The following is a 14,139-nucleotide window of genomic DNA, read 5'->3' as shown; positions in this document are numbered from 1 at the left end:
TCTATATTTCCGCTTAAACTTCAAATGAGGTTTCATCATGAAACAGCGCTTTTCATCCCTCGACGTCAAGGTCTGTGTTTCTCCCGTGCCCCGCATACGCATGCGCCTGCAAGCAACAACTGACTCCGTTGCGTTGTGGCATTGTAGGTCATTGCGAATGAACTATCAACTTCCCTCACCGGCCTCCGTTTGTCGAATGTCTACGATCTTTCCAGTCGAATTTTCCTGTTCAAATTCGCCAAACCCGGAAAACGGGAACAACTTCTCCTCGACAACGGCTTTCGCTGCCACTTGACCTCTTTCTCCCGGACCGCTGCGACTCAGCCGTCCGCCTTCGTTAGCAGATTGCGCCACTATCTCAAGAGCAAACGTGTCACTGGCGTTGCCCAGGTAGGCACCGACCGAGTTATACAAATCACCTTCAGCGACGGACTATATCGTTTGTTCTTGGAATTCTTTGCTGCGGGGAACATCATCGTTACAGATGCGGACCTCAATGTGCTCGCTCTGCAGCGGCAAGTCAATGAAGGAGATGCAGATGTGGACATTAAATTGGGTGGAAAGTACACCCTCGAGCCAAAACAGAATTTCCATGGCGTACCTCCTATAACAGAAGAAAGAGTCAGGGAGGTTCTTCAGAAGGCGGTGGAACGCGCGAAAGCTGCAAAAGAGGTGGGCGGCAAGAAAGCGAAACGAGCAAAGGGAATCGATGATTTAGTAAAGCCTCTGAGTATCGGCTTTCCCGAGTTTCCTCAGCACTTGATTGAGCATGCATTTAGAGAAGCCGGCGTCAACGCGACATTGAAGGCGGAGGACGTTTTGGGAGACCAGGAGTCTCTACGATCGGTCATATCTGCATTGGAAGTTGCAGATCAAGTTTTCAAGTCGTTAGGTTCCGGGCAATCGAAGGGTTACATTATTGCGAAACAGAAAACTCCTTCCTCAGGCGAGACGGAGTCTTCAAGTGCGCAGGAACCCGCCAGGGAGTCGATTGTTTATGACGATTTCCATCCATTTCGGCCAAGTCAGTTTCAGAACAAGCCCGGCGTTCACATTCTCGAGTTCGACGGTTTTAATCGTACGGTTGACGAGTTCTATTCGTCCATCGAATCTCAGAAGCTGGAGTCACGGTTGACGGAGCGAGAAGAAATCGCGAAACGGAAATTGCAGGTTGCAAAAGATGAGCATGAAAAAAGGTTGGCAGGCCTTCAACAGGTGCAGGAATTGCACGTCCGCAAGGCCCAAGCAATCGAGGCGAACACCCACCGCGTGGAGGAAGCCTGTGCTGCGGTCAACGGCCTGGTCGCGCAAGGCATGGACTGGGTAGATATTGGGAAGCTCATCGAAAACGAGCAGAAGCGAGGTAATGTTGTGGCTCAAATGGTCAAACTTCCCCTCAAGCTGGAGGAGAATACAGTGACTCTCCTCCTTGACGAACCCACCTTTGATGAAGGCTACGAGAGTGACGAAGAAGATGAGACCGACGAGGAAGCTGAGTCTGACGAGGAAGTCGAGGAGACTCGGGGTAAAGCTGCACCCACCGCAGATAAACGGCTCGCAATTGATATTGATCTTGCACTATCACCTTGGGCAAATGCACGCCAATATTACGACCAGAAAAAGTCAGCAGCGGTCAAAGAGAAGAAAACTGTGGAGGCATCCGTGAAGGCCCTCAAATCAGCTGAGCAGAAGATTGACGCAGATCTCAAGAAAGGGTTAAAGCAGGAGAAGGCGGTCTTGAGGCCGGCAAGAAAACAGTTCTGGTTCGAGAAATTCCTGTACTTTATCTCCAGTGACGGTTATCTTGTGATTGGAGGCAAGGATGCGCAACAGAACGAGCTTCTTTACCGGCGCTACCTGAAGAAGGGCGATGTCTACGTGCACGCCGACTTGCAAGGAGCATCGAGTGTGATTGTGAAAAACAATCCGCATATGCCCGATGCACCGATTCCGCCCTCGACGCTTTCCCAAGCTGGTACGTTGACTGTCTGCACGAGCAGTGCCTGGGACTCGAAGGCGGTGATGGGAGCTTGGTGGGTCAACGCGGACCAAGTTAGCAAGACGGCTCCAAATGGCGAGTATCTCGCTACTGGTGGATTCGTCATCCGAGGACACAAGAATCTGTTGCCGCCGAGTCAGTTGATCCTTGGGTTTGGGGTCCTGTGGCTGATCAGCGAGCAGAGCAGGGTCAACCATGGCAAGCACCGGGTGGAAAGAACGGAGAGCCTGTTTCCGGGAGAGGCTGAAGCGCTGGCCAACGATATGAGTGGGGTATCTATCGAGGAACAATACACTTCGGACGATACTGGCCCAGATCAAAGCCAAGCGATACCCGATGTCGAAGATGCTGCTGACGCTGCGGTGGATGAAGAGGAGGAGGACGACCGCGGAGTCGCCTTGGATGAGGACCGTGAACAATCACGTCATGTCGAAGGCAATGATGATAACCGCGACTCTACGGATGGTTCGGAGGCTGAGGAAGAGAGGTCGAACCCCTTACAGGTTAATGCTGCTCAGTCCCATCCCGACACCAAGGGGAGCAGTCTCGAAGAGCCCTCGATTGGGATCGAAGACGAGACGAAAGAGCCACCGTCAGACGAAGCTTCAGAGGGAGAAGAGTCGGAGGACACTCCCGCGACACAGCCATCTACACGGACGTCCACGCCGGGGCCCTCGTCACAAGCCACGGCGAAGTCCAAACCTGCGCAACTCGCCCGCGGAAAGCGCTCGAAGCTGAAACGCGCCCAAAAGAAGTATGCCGACCAAGACGAGGAAGACCGAGCTCTGGCCATGCAACTCCTCGGGTCCAACCGCGCCCAAGAACGCAAGGAAGCTGTAGAAGCAGAAAAAGCTGCCCGTGAAGCCAAGGCCCTGGCAGATAAAGAACGAAGAAGAGCACAACACGCAAAGGCGGCGGAGAAGGAACGCTTACGTCGAGAAAGGCTCGAAAAGGCGGCGGCCGGTGCCAATTGTGGAGGAGCGGCTGCCGACCTCCTCGACGATCACGACGACGAACTGAGCAAGGAGCAGGTGGAACAGGAGCGGCGCGAACTGCTAGACATCGACCGGCTTGTGCCCATGCCGGAACCCGGCGACGAGCTCGTCGCCGCCATCCCCGTCGTGGCGCCGTGGACCGCCCTGACCCGCCAGAAATACAAGATCAAGCTGCAACCCGGCAACGTCAAGAAGGGCAAAGTGGTGCGCGAGATCCTGGGCTTCTGGACCTCTCTCGCGACCAAGGGCCCCAAGGTCGTGGACGAGCAGAACCGCGAAAAGGACAAGGTCTGGAGGCGCGAGATGGACCTCTTGAAGGAGTGGAGGGTTGAGGAAATCGTCGGCGCCTTGCCTGTCAAGGGTTGCAGGATCGTTCAGAGTGGTGGGATGGGCGGTGCTTTGGGTGGTGGGAGTGGTGGGGGTGGAGGAGGCGGGGCAAAGGAGGCGGTGGTGGTGGGAAAGGCAAGGGAAGGGGTGGAGGTGGAAAGAAAGGAAGATAGATGGATAGATAGCGAGACAAGTAAAAATTGATGCTTGTTGTCCTGTTGAGAGGCTGACAAGTCTTTGATAAACTGGATTGAAATCCCATCATTAACCGCCTTCCAAGTATATCACTACGCCAAAATCCCCTTTGAGGCTCGATATATACCTCAACCGATTCCCACCAAGGTCGACAACCATCTATGTTCTCGTCGTTCCATCAATGGCAGAAGTTTCCATTGTACGGACCAGCCCCTAAATCACTGCTGAGCAGAACTCACCGGCTTGTCAGCACGCTCACAGTCATCTCATCAGAAATACTCGCGTCACTCCCACGGCGCCGGTACTCCATCTCGATGTCACGGCCATTCGAGTCTTTCGTCTCTTTTGCCTCCACCTTCCTCCAGACCAGCTCGTCCCATTTCTTGTAATTCTTTGCTTGATCCAGATACTGGGCCACTTCGTCCGGCCCATTCTCAGCTTCGCCAGCGTCTTCAGAGTGCTCCTGGTGTCGCCAGATTCTTAGGTTCGCTCCAAGTCTTTCACGTCGACGCTTCTCCTCATTCTGCTTCTGCTGCTGCATTGCCAGGCGCTTCGCGACCTCGTTCGCATCATGGAGTGCCACCAACTTGCGCTTCGCTGGATATTTGGCCATAAGGGAATTTATGAGGCGGTACATCAGCCATTGCTGGCTACGCCCAGCTGCGTCTGGGATTTCATCCTTGTTTGAACCAGCCTCGGAACCTTCCGCGAACTCACGGGCGGGAGTATTTTGGATGCTCATCTCGCTATTCGGATTCAGCTTTGGCGGATTCTCGATTTGATATCGCAGATATGCAGTGGTCACCACGTCACCCACAGTCATCCCCGTAGCGTTTTCCCAGTACAAAAGTCCTGGCCTGTACTCCACAATAAACTTCACCAGATTCTGATGGCCTAGTCGTACAACTGAGTGTAATGGATAATCTCCCGCCCCATCCATTTTTTCGAGGTCTTTGCCGCCGGAGAGAGATAGGATAAGCTTCAGGCTTTTTTCCCATCCTGTTTTGTCGGTGATGCGCGTAAGGAACATTGCCAAAGGGGTGACACCCGAGGACTCGACGTTGCTACAGCGCTCATGGAGCAACGGTCCAACAATATTTTGGTCCAGCATTCCCAGGACGGAGTCAAGGAGGGCGGGCCTGTCCGTTGGAATGGTTGAAAGAACCATATGTAGAATGTTGCGTCCAGCATTGTCCTTGGCGAGTTGATCGGCACCTGCTGCGATCAGTTTCTTCGCGGCATAATATCTTCGCACTTCGAACGCAAGATGGAGAGGCGTCTTGCCCTCGGTGGAGCGGACTTCAAGCGCTTGGGGCATCTTCTCAAGCAGGAAGTCAAAGCACGGCTGAGTTCCGTCTTCCAAAGGAGGCGATAACACACCGATGTGCAGTGCCAGGTTATTCCGGGTTGACAGCCATGTATCGAGAGTCCCTCGAATGCCACCTTTTGCCTGGGCTAATGCTTGGATGCGTTTCTCTTCTTTAAAGGTCTCGGCAAACTCGAGGTAGTGGCGCAAGGGAGCATCTGACATAAAGTATTCGGTAGTCTCCAAATTGCCTTCCAATATGGCGGCCAGAAGAGGGACTCCGATATCTGAGTCAATTTTTTTGGGACGGTGGCCTTTACGGCCGGCTTCGGCCCAGTCTTGACGCTTTTTGCCGTATACACTGAGTCCTTGGTAGTACTCGGGCTTCTCGTCGAGCTGGATTCCTGATTTTTGGAATACCTTCTGCAGAGGAAATCCGAAGCCAGTAGACTTGATCATTTCGCCAATCATATCAACCCTACCCAGTCGAACGGCTAGGTCAAAATCGGGTTTAGAAATGGTCGCAACTTTCAGTCCATCCCCATCTTTCTCACGCGCGAGAGTGTTGTCTATTTTGATGATGAATTTCAGCAGATCCATATTGTTGATAAAGATAGCATATCTGACCAGAGTCGCTCGATTCTGCCGGCTTGTTGATTCAAATGCCGCATTGAACCATGCCAAAGACTGTTTTGGTTCATCATTGACGTAGATATTCCGCGATTGTACACCTCCGAAAACCTCCCTGACTTGTCGCTCGTCTGCTGCATTCTGGACTGCGTGCCCAATCTGACAAGTCCAAGAGGTCATGAGGGCTGGCGAGACTCTCGACTTGACATTGTCGGCCACCGCAGCGATGTCGTTGATCGTAAAGGTGTCGTTAACAAGTTCGGCGACGACTCTCACACGAGTACTATGCTCCGTACCGTCACTATCGTCACTATAGTCACTGCAGTCGCTGTCTTCATCATAATCGTCGCCAGTGCCGAGGACGTAGTGGTAACTTTGTGACTTGTCGCTCGGTTGATACTGGATTCTGGCAATCTCAATAATCAACTCTGCAAGTTCGTAGTGGCCTCGGAAGGCCGCTATTGAGAATGGACTGAAACCATGAAGATCCGTGATAGCCACCTGTATTGGGTCGGCGCTCGTTAGACAAAGCGATTTGACAGTATCAGAGTCGCCCTTCCAAACAGCTTCGAATAGGTTGATGTACTTGGCCTTCTTCTCCGAAGTTAGATCTGGCACTTGGAAAGATATCTTCGTCTCGTACGGATCTTTGTTGAGATTCTTCGATCCGAAATAGTAGTTGGGCTTGTTTTCTTGACTACTTTCCTTCGGATGTAGCTCCGCAAACGTTTTAGCACCTTTCTTGAGAAGCCTCCGTTCAAGATCACGCAACTTCGCAACGGTTCTGCTGACGGCCGCATCCTTCTCCTTCCTCCCAGCCTCCGGCTTTGGCTTCTTGGCTTGGAGTTCTTTCTCATATTCCCTCATTTGATACTGCCGGATCGATTTGGCATTCTGGAGGTCGATAAAAGCAGTCCAATAACAGTAAGAACCTTTGTCGAAGCTGCGGAGGTATTCGGCGTCTTCCTTCAGTGCCTCTGGCTGCTTCAAATCTTTGACTTGGGGAGACAGGTATTCCTCAAGTGATGAGATACGGTCTCGCACGAGGTCCAATAAGGACTTTGGTGTTGGGCCCCAGGAGCGATACGAAGTTTCCAGATATTGATGTGCGCCAGTAGTTAGAGTATTGACGTCCTCACCCTTCTCGATGAGTTGAATGACGAAATCCACCAATTCGTGGATGACACCTACAACGATTGGCTGTTGGACACATTTTTTAAAGACTTTCTCGACTTGTTGGGGATCATTCGAGGTTCTGTCAAAGCTGCGCTTATATGCTTGCGCAAAGAGCTCGAAGTCAATATGGGTATTGGCTCCCATGCGTAGAAGATCCTCAACAAGTTCCGGTTCGGCAGTGCGAATGGCGGTCAGCAGAGGCGTATCGACCGTCGGCTGAGTCCAGTAACCGGACATGGCTATGAAATTGACAGCTTTGGCAAAGCTTGATGGATCAGCGGAGCGCATTGTCTGCACTATCAACGCCTTTCCAGTCTCGATCGCATAGTGAAGGGCAGAAATGTGATTCATATCGCTGTCAACATCTGTCAGCCTGTACCAACGGTCACGGAACATAAGATACCACAGATCTGCTGTTGAAGAACCAGGCCTTGTGTGGAGGGGGAGACTCACGCCTGCGTGGATGACGCCCCCAGGGCAAGAAGACCTTCGACGGTTTCATTGGCCTGTTGCAACGGGAGCTCCAAGGCCAGAGTGGTGGTCAGAATAGCAGCCCTAGCGTGCTTTCGATTGTATTCATCCACAATCTTGACTGGAAGGAGGACATCGGCGCCGTAACTATCAACCAAAACTTTCACGACATCCAGGTGGCCCCCGAGGATGGCAAGATGGAGAGGAGACATAGGACTATCCCAAGCCAAGACATCGACATCGTAGACATCGGGACCCTCTTTGTCTTCGGGATCTTGGACTTCGAGATTGCCTTCCACTTTCACAAAAGACCCTTCGGTCATGGCATCATCACCTTCGTCGTCGTCGCCATCTGCATCCTCGAAGTCTTCAGAGCCGAGGGAGTCACTGTCGCTGATCTCGTCCTTGATATTCTTAGCTTCTTGCGAATTGTTGGCAGCAGCTCTTCGTGCTTCTTTTCGCGCTTCTTCCTTGACCGCTTCCTGTTCCTCGTTTGCGTTACTTTTGTCGAGGATGTCTCTCACCATCTGTACCTCGCCACGGTGGGCGGCAATGTGCAGAGCGGTCATACCGTTATAGAGTCTTGAAACAAGGCGGGCGCCATGTTCAATGAGACAATGAACGATCTCAGGGGTGGAACACATGACCGCAAGGTGTAGAGGCGTGCGACCAGCAGGATCCCGACGGTTAACGTCCACAACTTCCGGCTCAGAGAACCAGTCTCTGACAGCATCAATGTCCAGATCGACTATTGCTTGACACAGCCTGGCAGTGTTGCCGACATATGCCATTTCTGTCCAGTCGGTGTCTGTGATGGGATTAAAGCTGCCGATGGCCTGTCTGCCTGGGTCATCTTTGAGAAACGTAACATCTCCAGATATGTAGATCTTCCCTTCCTCCTCGAGCGCGGCAAAGTCTGCGTCGGTTGTAGGCTCGGGGCAATATCCGCAACAGTCATGAAGAACGTCGTTGACAGACCCAAAGAAGGCTGGATGGCGATGCAGTTTGGTCTCTCTGTCCTTGGGTTTGTTCCATTCAGCATTGAGGAGCAAGTCCTTGGTGAAGAGAAGCTTCTCAATTCTTTTGGCAGTGTATCTGGGGCCATATGGGATGGTAACAGTGTGGTAATTGGAAACTTCGTCCTCTTCTACCCACTCAGCGACGTCATCCGGTTGAGCATCTTTGACATTTCCTGGAAGCTCATGGCGAAATCGAGAATTCCACGACAATGGGGGCCTTCCTCGTTCGGCTCGACGTTTTGCGAGGTACGTGTCCCTGTCATTGGGATGTGGCAGCTTTTCGAGAACCAGCAGTCTCGCCAGGCCTTGCACCCTTGAGAAAGATCTCTCATAGATAGTAGGATCAATCCGTGTTCGGTCGATACCGGGGAACACCACCTCGAAGCCGCGATGGGAGTATTTGGACAGCCGATTTTCGTAAGAGGGGGATCTTCTAGTGAGATCAATTGTGTTCACTTGAGTCATAAATGCGGCCAGAGCTCGAGGCGAAGCCCATACTTGCTGACCATCATAAGCTACACAGGAACAGTCAACGTCAAAGCCGGTGAGAATCTCAGAAATGCTCTTATACAAGCGAAGCACGATCTGGACATGGCGGGTAGGATATTCCGACACAATTGTGATAGCATTTTTGGTGCGCTGCCTTACGGTTAGCAGACGAGAAGGTTTCGACATTTCTGAACCCTACGGAACGCTCAAGAACTTTGGGAAGAGAATTCAGGGCTCCTTACTATAGTCGTCGTCTCGGACAGGATGCTATCCCGAATTTTGGTCTCGATTTGTCTGATTTTCTCGATGGCTTGTTCCTCATTCAGCCCGTAGAGGAATAGATCGACATCAGAAGCAGGTGCAAGCGTCTCATGGTAGTAGGATCGAAGGGCTCGCTGAAAAGTCATGTCAACACGCGCGGATGGATTTCGGGTGGCTAGCGGCATACCTTAGACTCATTGTGGGGAGCGTCGACAGGTAGCAAAGAAGTGACGACAGCACTTCCTGCACATACCACATTACTCCAGTCTAGGTCCACCAACGAAGACTCGGAGAATAGGTTGAAGTTGGTCCTGAAGTCTTTCAGAGTTTGGGTGGTGGCAGGTGAACCGTCTTTCCTGCGAGCCTCCGGTTGGAGAGACAAGAGAAACTGGTCTTTCTCGGCATCAGACTCCTTTGCGAGATCTCTTGCTCGGATGGTGACAGGAGCATCCTTGAAGACAGGTACCAGATGGTTTGCGATTGCAGCTGGATGATCAGGTTGCTGGGCGTAGATCTCTCTCAGTTTACTTTCGTAAGCCTTGAAGGGCCTAATCGCCTCAGCAACGCCGATCTGGCTCCTGGGTCTCTTGTCGACATAGCTAACGAAGTCAGGGATGGGAACCGGGAGAGGAGGAAGCTCCAGAGCCATGGTGGCGGCGGTAGCTGATAGAGGAGAGGGTGGACCTGTATGAAGACAACCGTGGAAAATGGAAAAGGGGCCGCAAGCTGGATGAGCAGTCGAGACGAAGGCGGACAGATACAACTGTGGGACCAAGCTTTACGCAGAGAACTTGCAAAAGCGACAGAACGAGATGATACAGGATTGATGACTGGCATTCAACTCCATGAAGAAGGCGGGTGACGAGGAGGAGGAGGAGGAGGAGGAGGAGGAGGGATGGTCGTGGTCATATACTGGAAACTGAGAGCATTGGGGGAGTTCAATGGCGGGTCGAGAAGAGACCAACGCGTTGGTCCATGAATCCGACACCGCGAACCCACGTGAGATCAATCAGATTGGCGTAGGCAGCGGCAGCAGCCTGGCGAGCCTGCGCTGGTCTCACCTCTCCAGGCACCAGATCCGCCCCAACTTCCACGGGGCCTCTATTTCTTCTCGCTGAGCCGTCAAAGATTGTTCATCGCCCCTTGGCAATTCAAGAGACAAGATTTCAATCTCCAGAAGTGGAGATGAACCGTTTGGATGCCTAGATGCGCCTAACTGCGCCTAACTGCGCCTAGCATGCAGGCCACGAGACGAAGGCTGGGGAAGTACTTTGCCGTATCTTGGCGCAGTTTTTCCATACGGCAGATCAAAAGCTCACCAAGTGCACTTTGATATCGACAGAATTTTCGGTCATTGGACCAGGTCACACGAGTACATAATCTTGCACAGACAGAGATCAAGGCAGATGCTTACCATTTTGAGTGGAGCAAGACTTGCAAGTCGGAGTGTCGTACGACAAAGATTCCCACGAGTGCAGCCTGCTGAAAAGACTGCTACATTCCTCCGATCGAAGCCTCTATTTTCTACGGTGTCAACTCAAGACTCGTCCATTCTCGCAAAGATGGCCAACGACCACATCCTGACCCTGTCGTGTCCGGATAAGCCGGGTATAGTTCATGCTGTGACGGGGATCTTTGCGCGAAACAACCTCAACATTCTTGACCTGCAACAATTCAGCGACCGGACCTCGGAGAAATTCTTCATGAGAGTGCACTTTGGACCGGCTGATGATACAAAATCCCTGATTCCTTCGTTCGAGGAGCTGGCAAACGATATCAAGATGGACTACGAGCTGAGGCCTGTGGCTGAGAAGCCAAAGGTTTTGATCATGGTTTCCAAGATTGGCTACTGCTTGAACGACCTCCTTTTTCGCCAGAAGACTGTGAGACCCCTTTGTTGACAAAGACTGTTGCGTTGTGCTTCTGGTTGTGTCAATAGTCTGTCCAAGCCTAACAGAATATATATGCAGGGGCAATTGGCTATCGAGGTGCCGTTGATTGTATCGAACCACCAGGACTTCGAACCGCTGGCCAAAAGTTATAACATTGCTTTTCATCATCTGCCTGTCTCCAAGGACACCAAGGCCGAACAAGAAGACCGCATCCTGGAGCTTATCAAAGAACACAACATCGACTTGGTAGTTCTAGCGAGGTACATGCAAGTACTCTCTCCGAAGCTCTGTGAAGCTATGTCCGGCAAAATCATCAATATTCATCACAGCTTCTTACCTTCCTTCAAAGGTGCAAAGCCATACCACCAAGCTTTCGACAGGGGCGTCAAGATCATTGGCGCTACAGCTCATTTTGTGACCGCCGATCTAGACGAAGGCCCGATTATCGAGCAGAGGGTCACGAGAGTGGACCATAGCATGACGCCCAAGGAACTCGTTGACGAAGGGAGCAATGTGGAGAGTCAGGTTTTAGCTGCAGCGGTCAAGTGGTGGTCAGAAAAGCGAGTATTTTTGAACGGGCACAAAACGGTGGTATTCAACTGAGGTCCAGCGTCCGTTCCTCTTGAATTCCCTTCTAAGAACCTAGACGGCGGCGTTTCCAGCACACAGCACAGACACTGGGACGGCGACACAAACATATATATCGCCTGAGCTGTCCCCAGCACAGCCGCCAATTTTTTTTTTTATTTTTTTTCATCTACGGTAAGACGAAAAGTTGGAAGCATTGAATTGAATAAGACAGTTTGCCTCATGGCTCCTTGGATCACACACATCCCAGTCGGACTTGTCCACCATCATATACTTGCTTTTATCCATCGTATGCAAATTCTCCTCCACACCTGCTTCCGCATTTTTTCAATCGACATGCAGCAAGGCTAGCATCGGACAGGTCCATCCGTACCACAGAAAGTGACCACCATCTCCAGTCCAGCGCTACAGACCCACAAGGGTTTCTCGCCTTCGTGCGTCAACGTGGGGAACGGAGATGCCAGCTGCATGGGTCGGCGCAAGGGTGGATTCGTATCAAGGACATGTCCGTCCATGAAAGAATGCTTGCATGCTTCTTGGAACGGCACGACAGATAGTAGTCGATACGGTCGCCCCGCGGAGACAATGCGTTCCGAACATAAAGGCTGGCCTGTTGTGCTGTGGTGCGGCGGGAGGAGCCTATTCGACTTACTTTACAGCTCAGCTGGCCCAACATCACGGGGCATGTAACAAGCAAGACACCTGTTCCCTCTACAGCACAAGTGGTCAAGGACGGTGTCGCCGGTGATAGAGAAAGGGAGGGCAACAGCTCAGGTGGCGAAGGGAAAGGTTTCCAGACAACCAAGCGGTAACTTAAGGGCAACAAAGACAACGAGCGATATCAAGCACAGCAATGGCGAGAAAAGTGGCTTCGACCTTAACACACTCGGTGCTGCTCGTCTCCCTTCTAGCATTTACTCATGTCCACGCGCACACCCATTCCCATGATGATACTCCCGACGCCGCCTCGGAGACACCTCTCTCCTTCTCAGTCGGGCCCAACTACCCCTATCCCCTCGAGGACCTGGACAAAGACCTCCCCTTCTCTCAGCCCGTCACCTTTGCACACTTGCCGTGGGAGCGGTGTTTTTCCTCCCGCCACGCAACTGAATTGGACATTGCCATTGTAGGATTCCCCTACGACACGTCGACCTCGTACCGGCCCGGTGCACGCTTTGGGCCCCGAGGTATTCGCGCCGCAAGCTCCAGGGAGAAGAAGGGGAGGAGCTACAACACAGTCTGGGGCATTGACCCCTTGACGGAAGGAGGGTTGAACATTGTCGACTGCGGAGACATCCCAGTGACCCCCTTTGACGCCCAGCACGCGTTCCGCCAGATGGAGCAGGGCTACCGGCAGATCTTGTTTCACAACACGTCTACCACGGCCACGAAGGACGCCTCGTCAAATCCAACCCAGGGCAAAAGAACATGGCAACATCCCCGAATCCTCTCTCTGGGGGGCGACCACTCGATCGTCCTCCCGATCCTCCGCTCGCTCAAGGAGATCTACGGGCCCATCTCCGTCATCCACCTCGACTCCCACCTGGACACCTGGGACCCCTACGCGGGATACACGGGGATTGTCTCGGAACAGAGCGCCATCACCCACGGGACTTTCTTCTGGCACGCCGCCCGAGAAGGGTGCATCGCCAAGGGGAGCAGCGTGCACGGCGGGCTGCGGACGAAACTCTTCTCGCCCAAGGACTATGTCACGGACAGGGAGGTGGTGGGCTTTGAGCTGATCGAGGCGCACGAGATCGACGAAGACCCCAAGGGCATGCAAGGCATCACGGACCGGGTGCGCAGCATCGTCGGCACCGACAACCCCGTCTACCTCAGCATCGACATTGACGTGCTGGACCCCAGCATCGCCCCGGCCACGGGCACGCCCGAGTCAGGAGGCTGGACGACGCGCGAGGTCAAGAGATTCATCAAGGGCCTGGAAGGGGTGCGGCTGGTCGGCGCCGACGTCGTCGAGGTGAGCCCCCCATACGACACGGTTGCGGAGGTGACGAGCGTGGCCGCCAGCGATCTCCTGGTCGACATTCTAGCGTTGATGGTCAAGGATTCCCCGGGCAAGCCGCACAAAGCCCAGACAGGAGGACAAGAGGTAAAGGACGAGCTGTGAAACCCGTCCCAAGCTGCCCGTGTGACCCCGAAATACACTTCAAGTGTACAGAGCACGTATTCAGGACCTGCTCGATGGGATTATCATGACTTGCTCCGCCCGATCCGAATTGTTTGTTGGCAACGGGGGAAACCGTCGACGCTTGGCTGGATTGTATAGGCTGATCATCATATATGTAATCACCTTGGGGAATATATCAACTGCCTCCATTCTGGATACCACCTCCCATCAATGGCAAAGGTCGTTGGTTCGTTGGCCGTTTGGTTTCTGAATCCCTCATACCCGTCACGACCTGTCAATCTCTCCTTCTCCTTCTCCTCCTCCGCGCGCAACCCTGAGTACTCCCTGCCTGGTTCACTGTTCTTGAATCCTGTTCCTCGATGGTGTCCACCACGCCGGGGGTATCGTAGAGCTCATTCACATACCAATCACATTGAAAACCTCGAAATCTCCCAATCCCACCGTCAACAATAGACCATGGGCCCTTGTCCCAGACGACCGGAACACCAAAACATAACGCCGTTCGGTCTCATTCTCCATCAAATGACGACTGAGAATGCTTGTAAATATCGTAAATATCACCCAGTCCCGGGTAGCCCGTCACTGCTCTCCAAAGTGAGAGAGGGTTGGCACGATTTCCACCTCTTAGACTCGTTCGCTTCA

General features: G+C 52.8%; 4 protein-coding genes across 4 annotated transcripts; 3 read left to right on the top strand and 1 right to left on the bottom strand.

The window, feature by feature from the left end:
- Window positions 1-37: 37 nt before the first annotated feature.
- AYO20_09334 (hypothetical protein) lies at window positions 38-3,525 on the top strand (the record flags this gene model as incomplete). Its single annotated transcript, XM_022647605.1, has 2 exons — window positions 38-70; window positions 148-3,525. 2 exons carry the CDS (start codon window positions 38-40, stop codon window positions 3,523-3,525), a joined length of 3,411 nt encoding a protein of 1,136 aa, XP_022496397.1.
- Window positions 3,526-3,751: 226 nt separating this feature from the next.
- On the bottom strand, window positions 3,752-9,517 carry AYO20_09333 (hypothetical protein; the record flags this gene model as incomplete). Its single annotated transcript, XM_022647604.1, has 4 exons — window positions 3,752-7,001; window positions 7,082-8,757; window positions 8,850-9,002; window positions 9,056-9,517. 4 exons carry the CDS (start codon window positions 9,515-9,517, stop codon window positions 3,752-3,754), a joined length of 5,541 nt encoding a protein of 1,846 aa, XP_022496396.1.
- A 913-nt stretch (window positions 9,518-10,430) lies between these two features.
- Window positions 10,431-11,363, top strand: AYO20_09332 (formyltetrahydrofolate deformylase; the record flags this gene model as incomplete). Its single annotated transcript, XM_022647603.1, has 2 exons — window positions 10,431-10,751; window positions 10,839-11,363. 2 exons carry the CDS (start codon window positions 10,431-10,433, stop codon window positions 11,361-11,363), a joined length of 846 nt encoding a protein of 281 aa, XP_022496395.1.
- An 838-nt stretch (window positions 11,364-12,201) lies between these two features.
- AYO20_09331 (hypothetical protein) lies at window positions 12,202-13,476 on the top strand (the record flags this gene model as incomplete). Its single annotated transcript, XM_022647602.1, has 1 exon — window positions 12,202-13,476. The coding sequence occupies one exon, from the start codon at window positions 12,202-12,204 to the stop codon at window positions 13,474-13,476; it is 1,275 nt and encodes a 424-aa protein (XP_022496394.1).
- Window positions 13,477-14,139: the final 663 nt, after the last annotated feature.

The sequence above is a fragment of the Fonsecaea nubica genome (genome assembly GCF_001646965.1).
Source record: "Fonsecaea nubica strain CBS 269.64 chromosome Unknown Scaff85, whole genome shotgun sequence".
Taxonomy (NCBI): Eukaryota; Fungi; Ascomycota; class Eurotiomycetes; order Chaetothyriales; family Herpotrichiellaceae; genus Fonsecaea; species Fonsecaea nubica.
The sequence above is the reverse complement of the archived record's forward strand: the minus strand, read 5'-3'. Positions and strand labels throughout refer to the sequence as shown.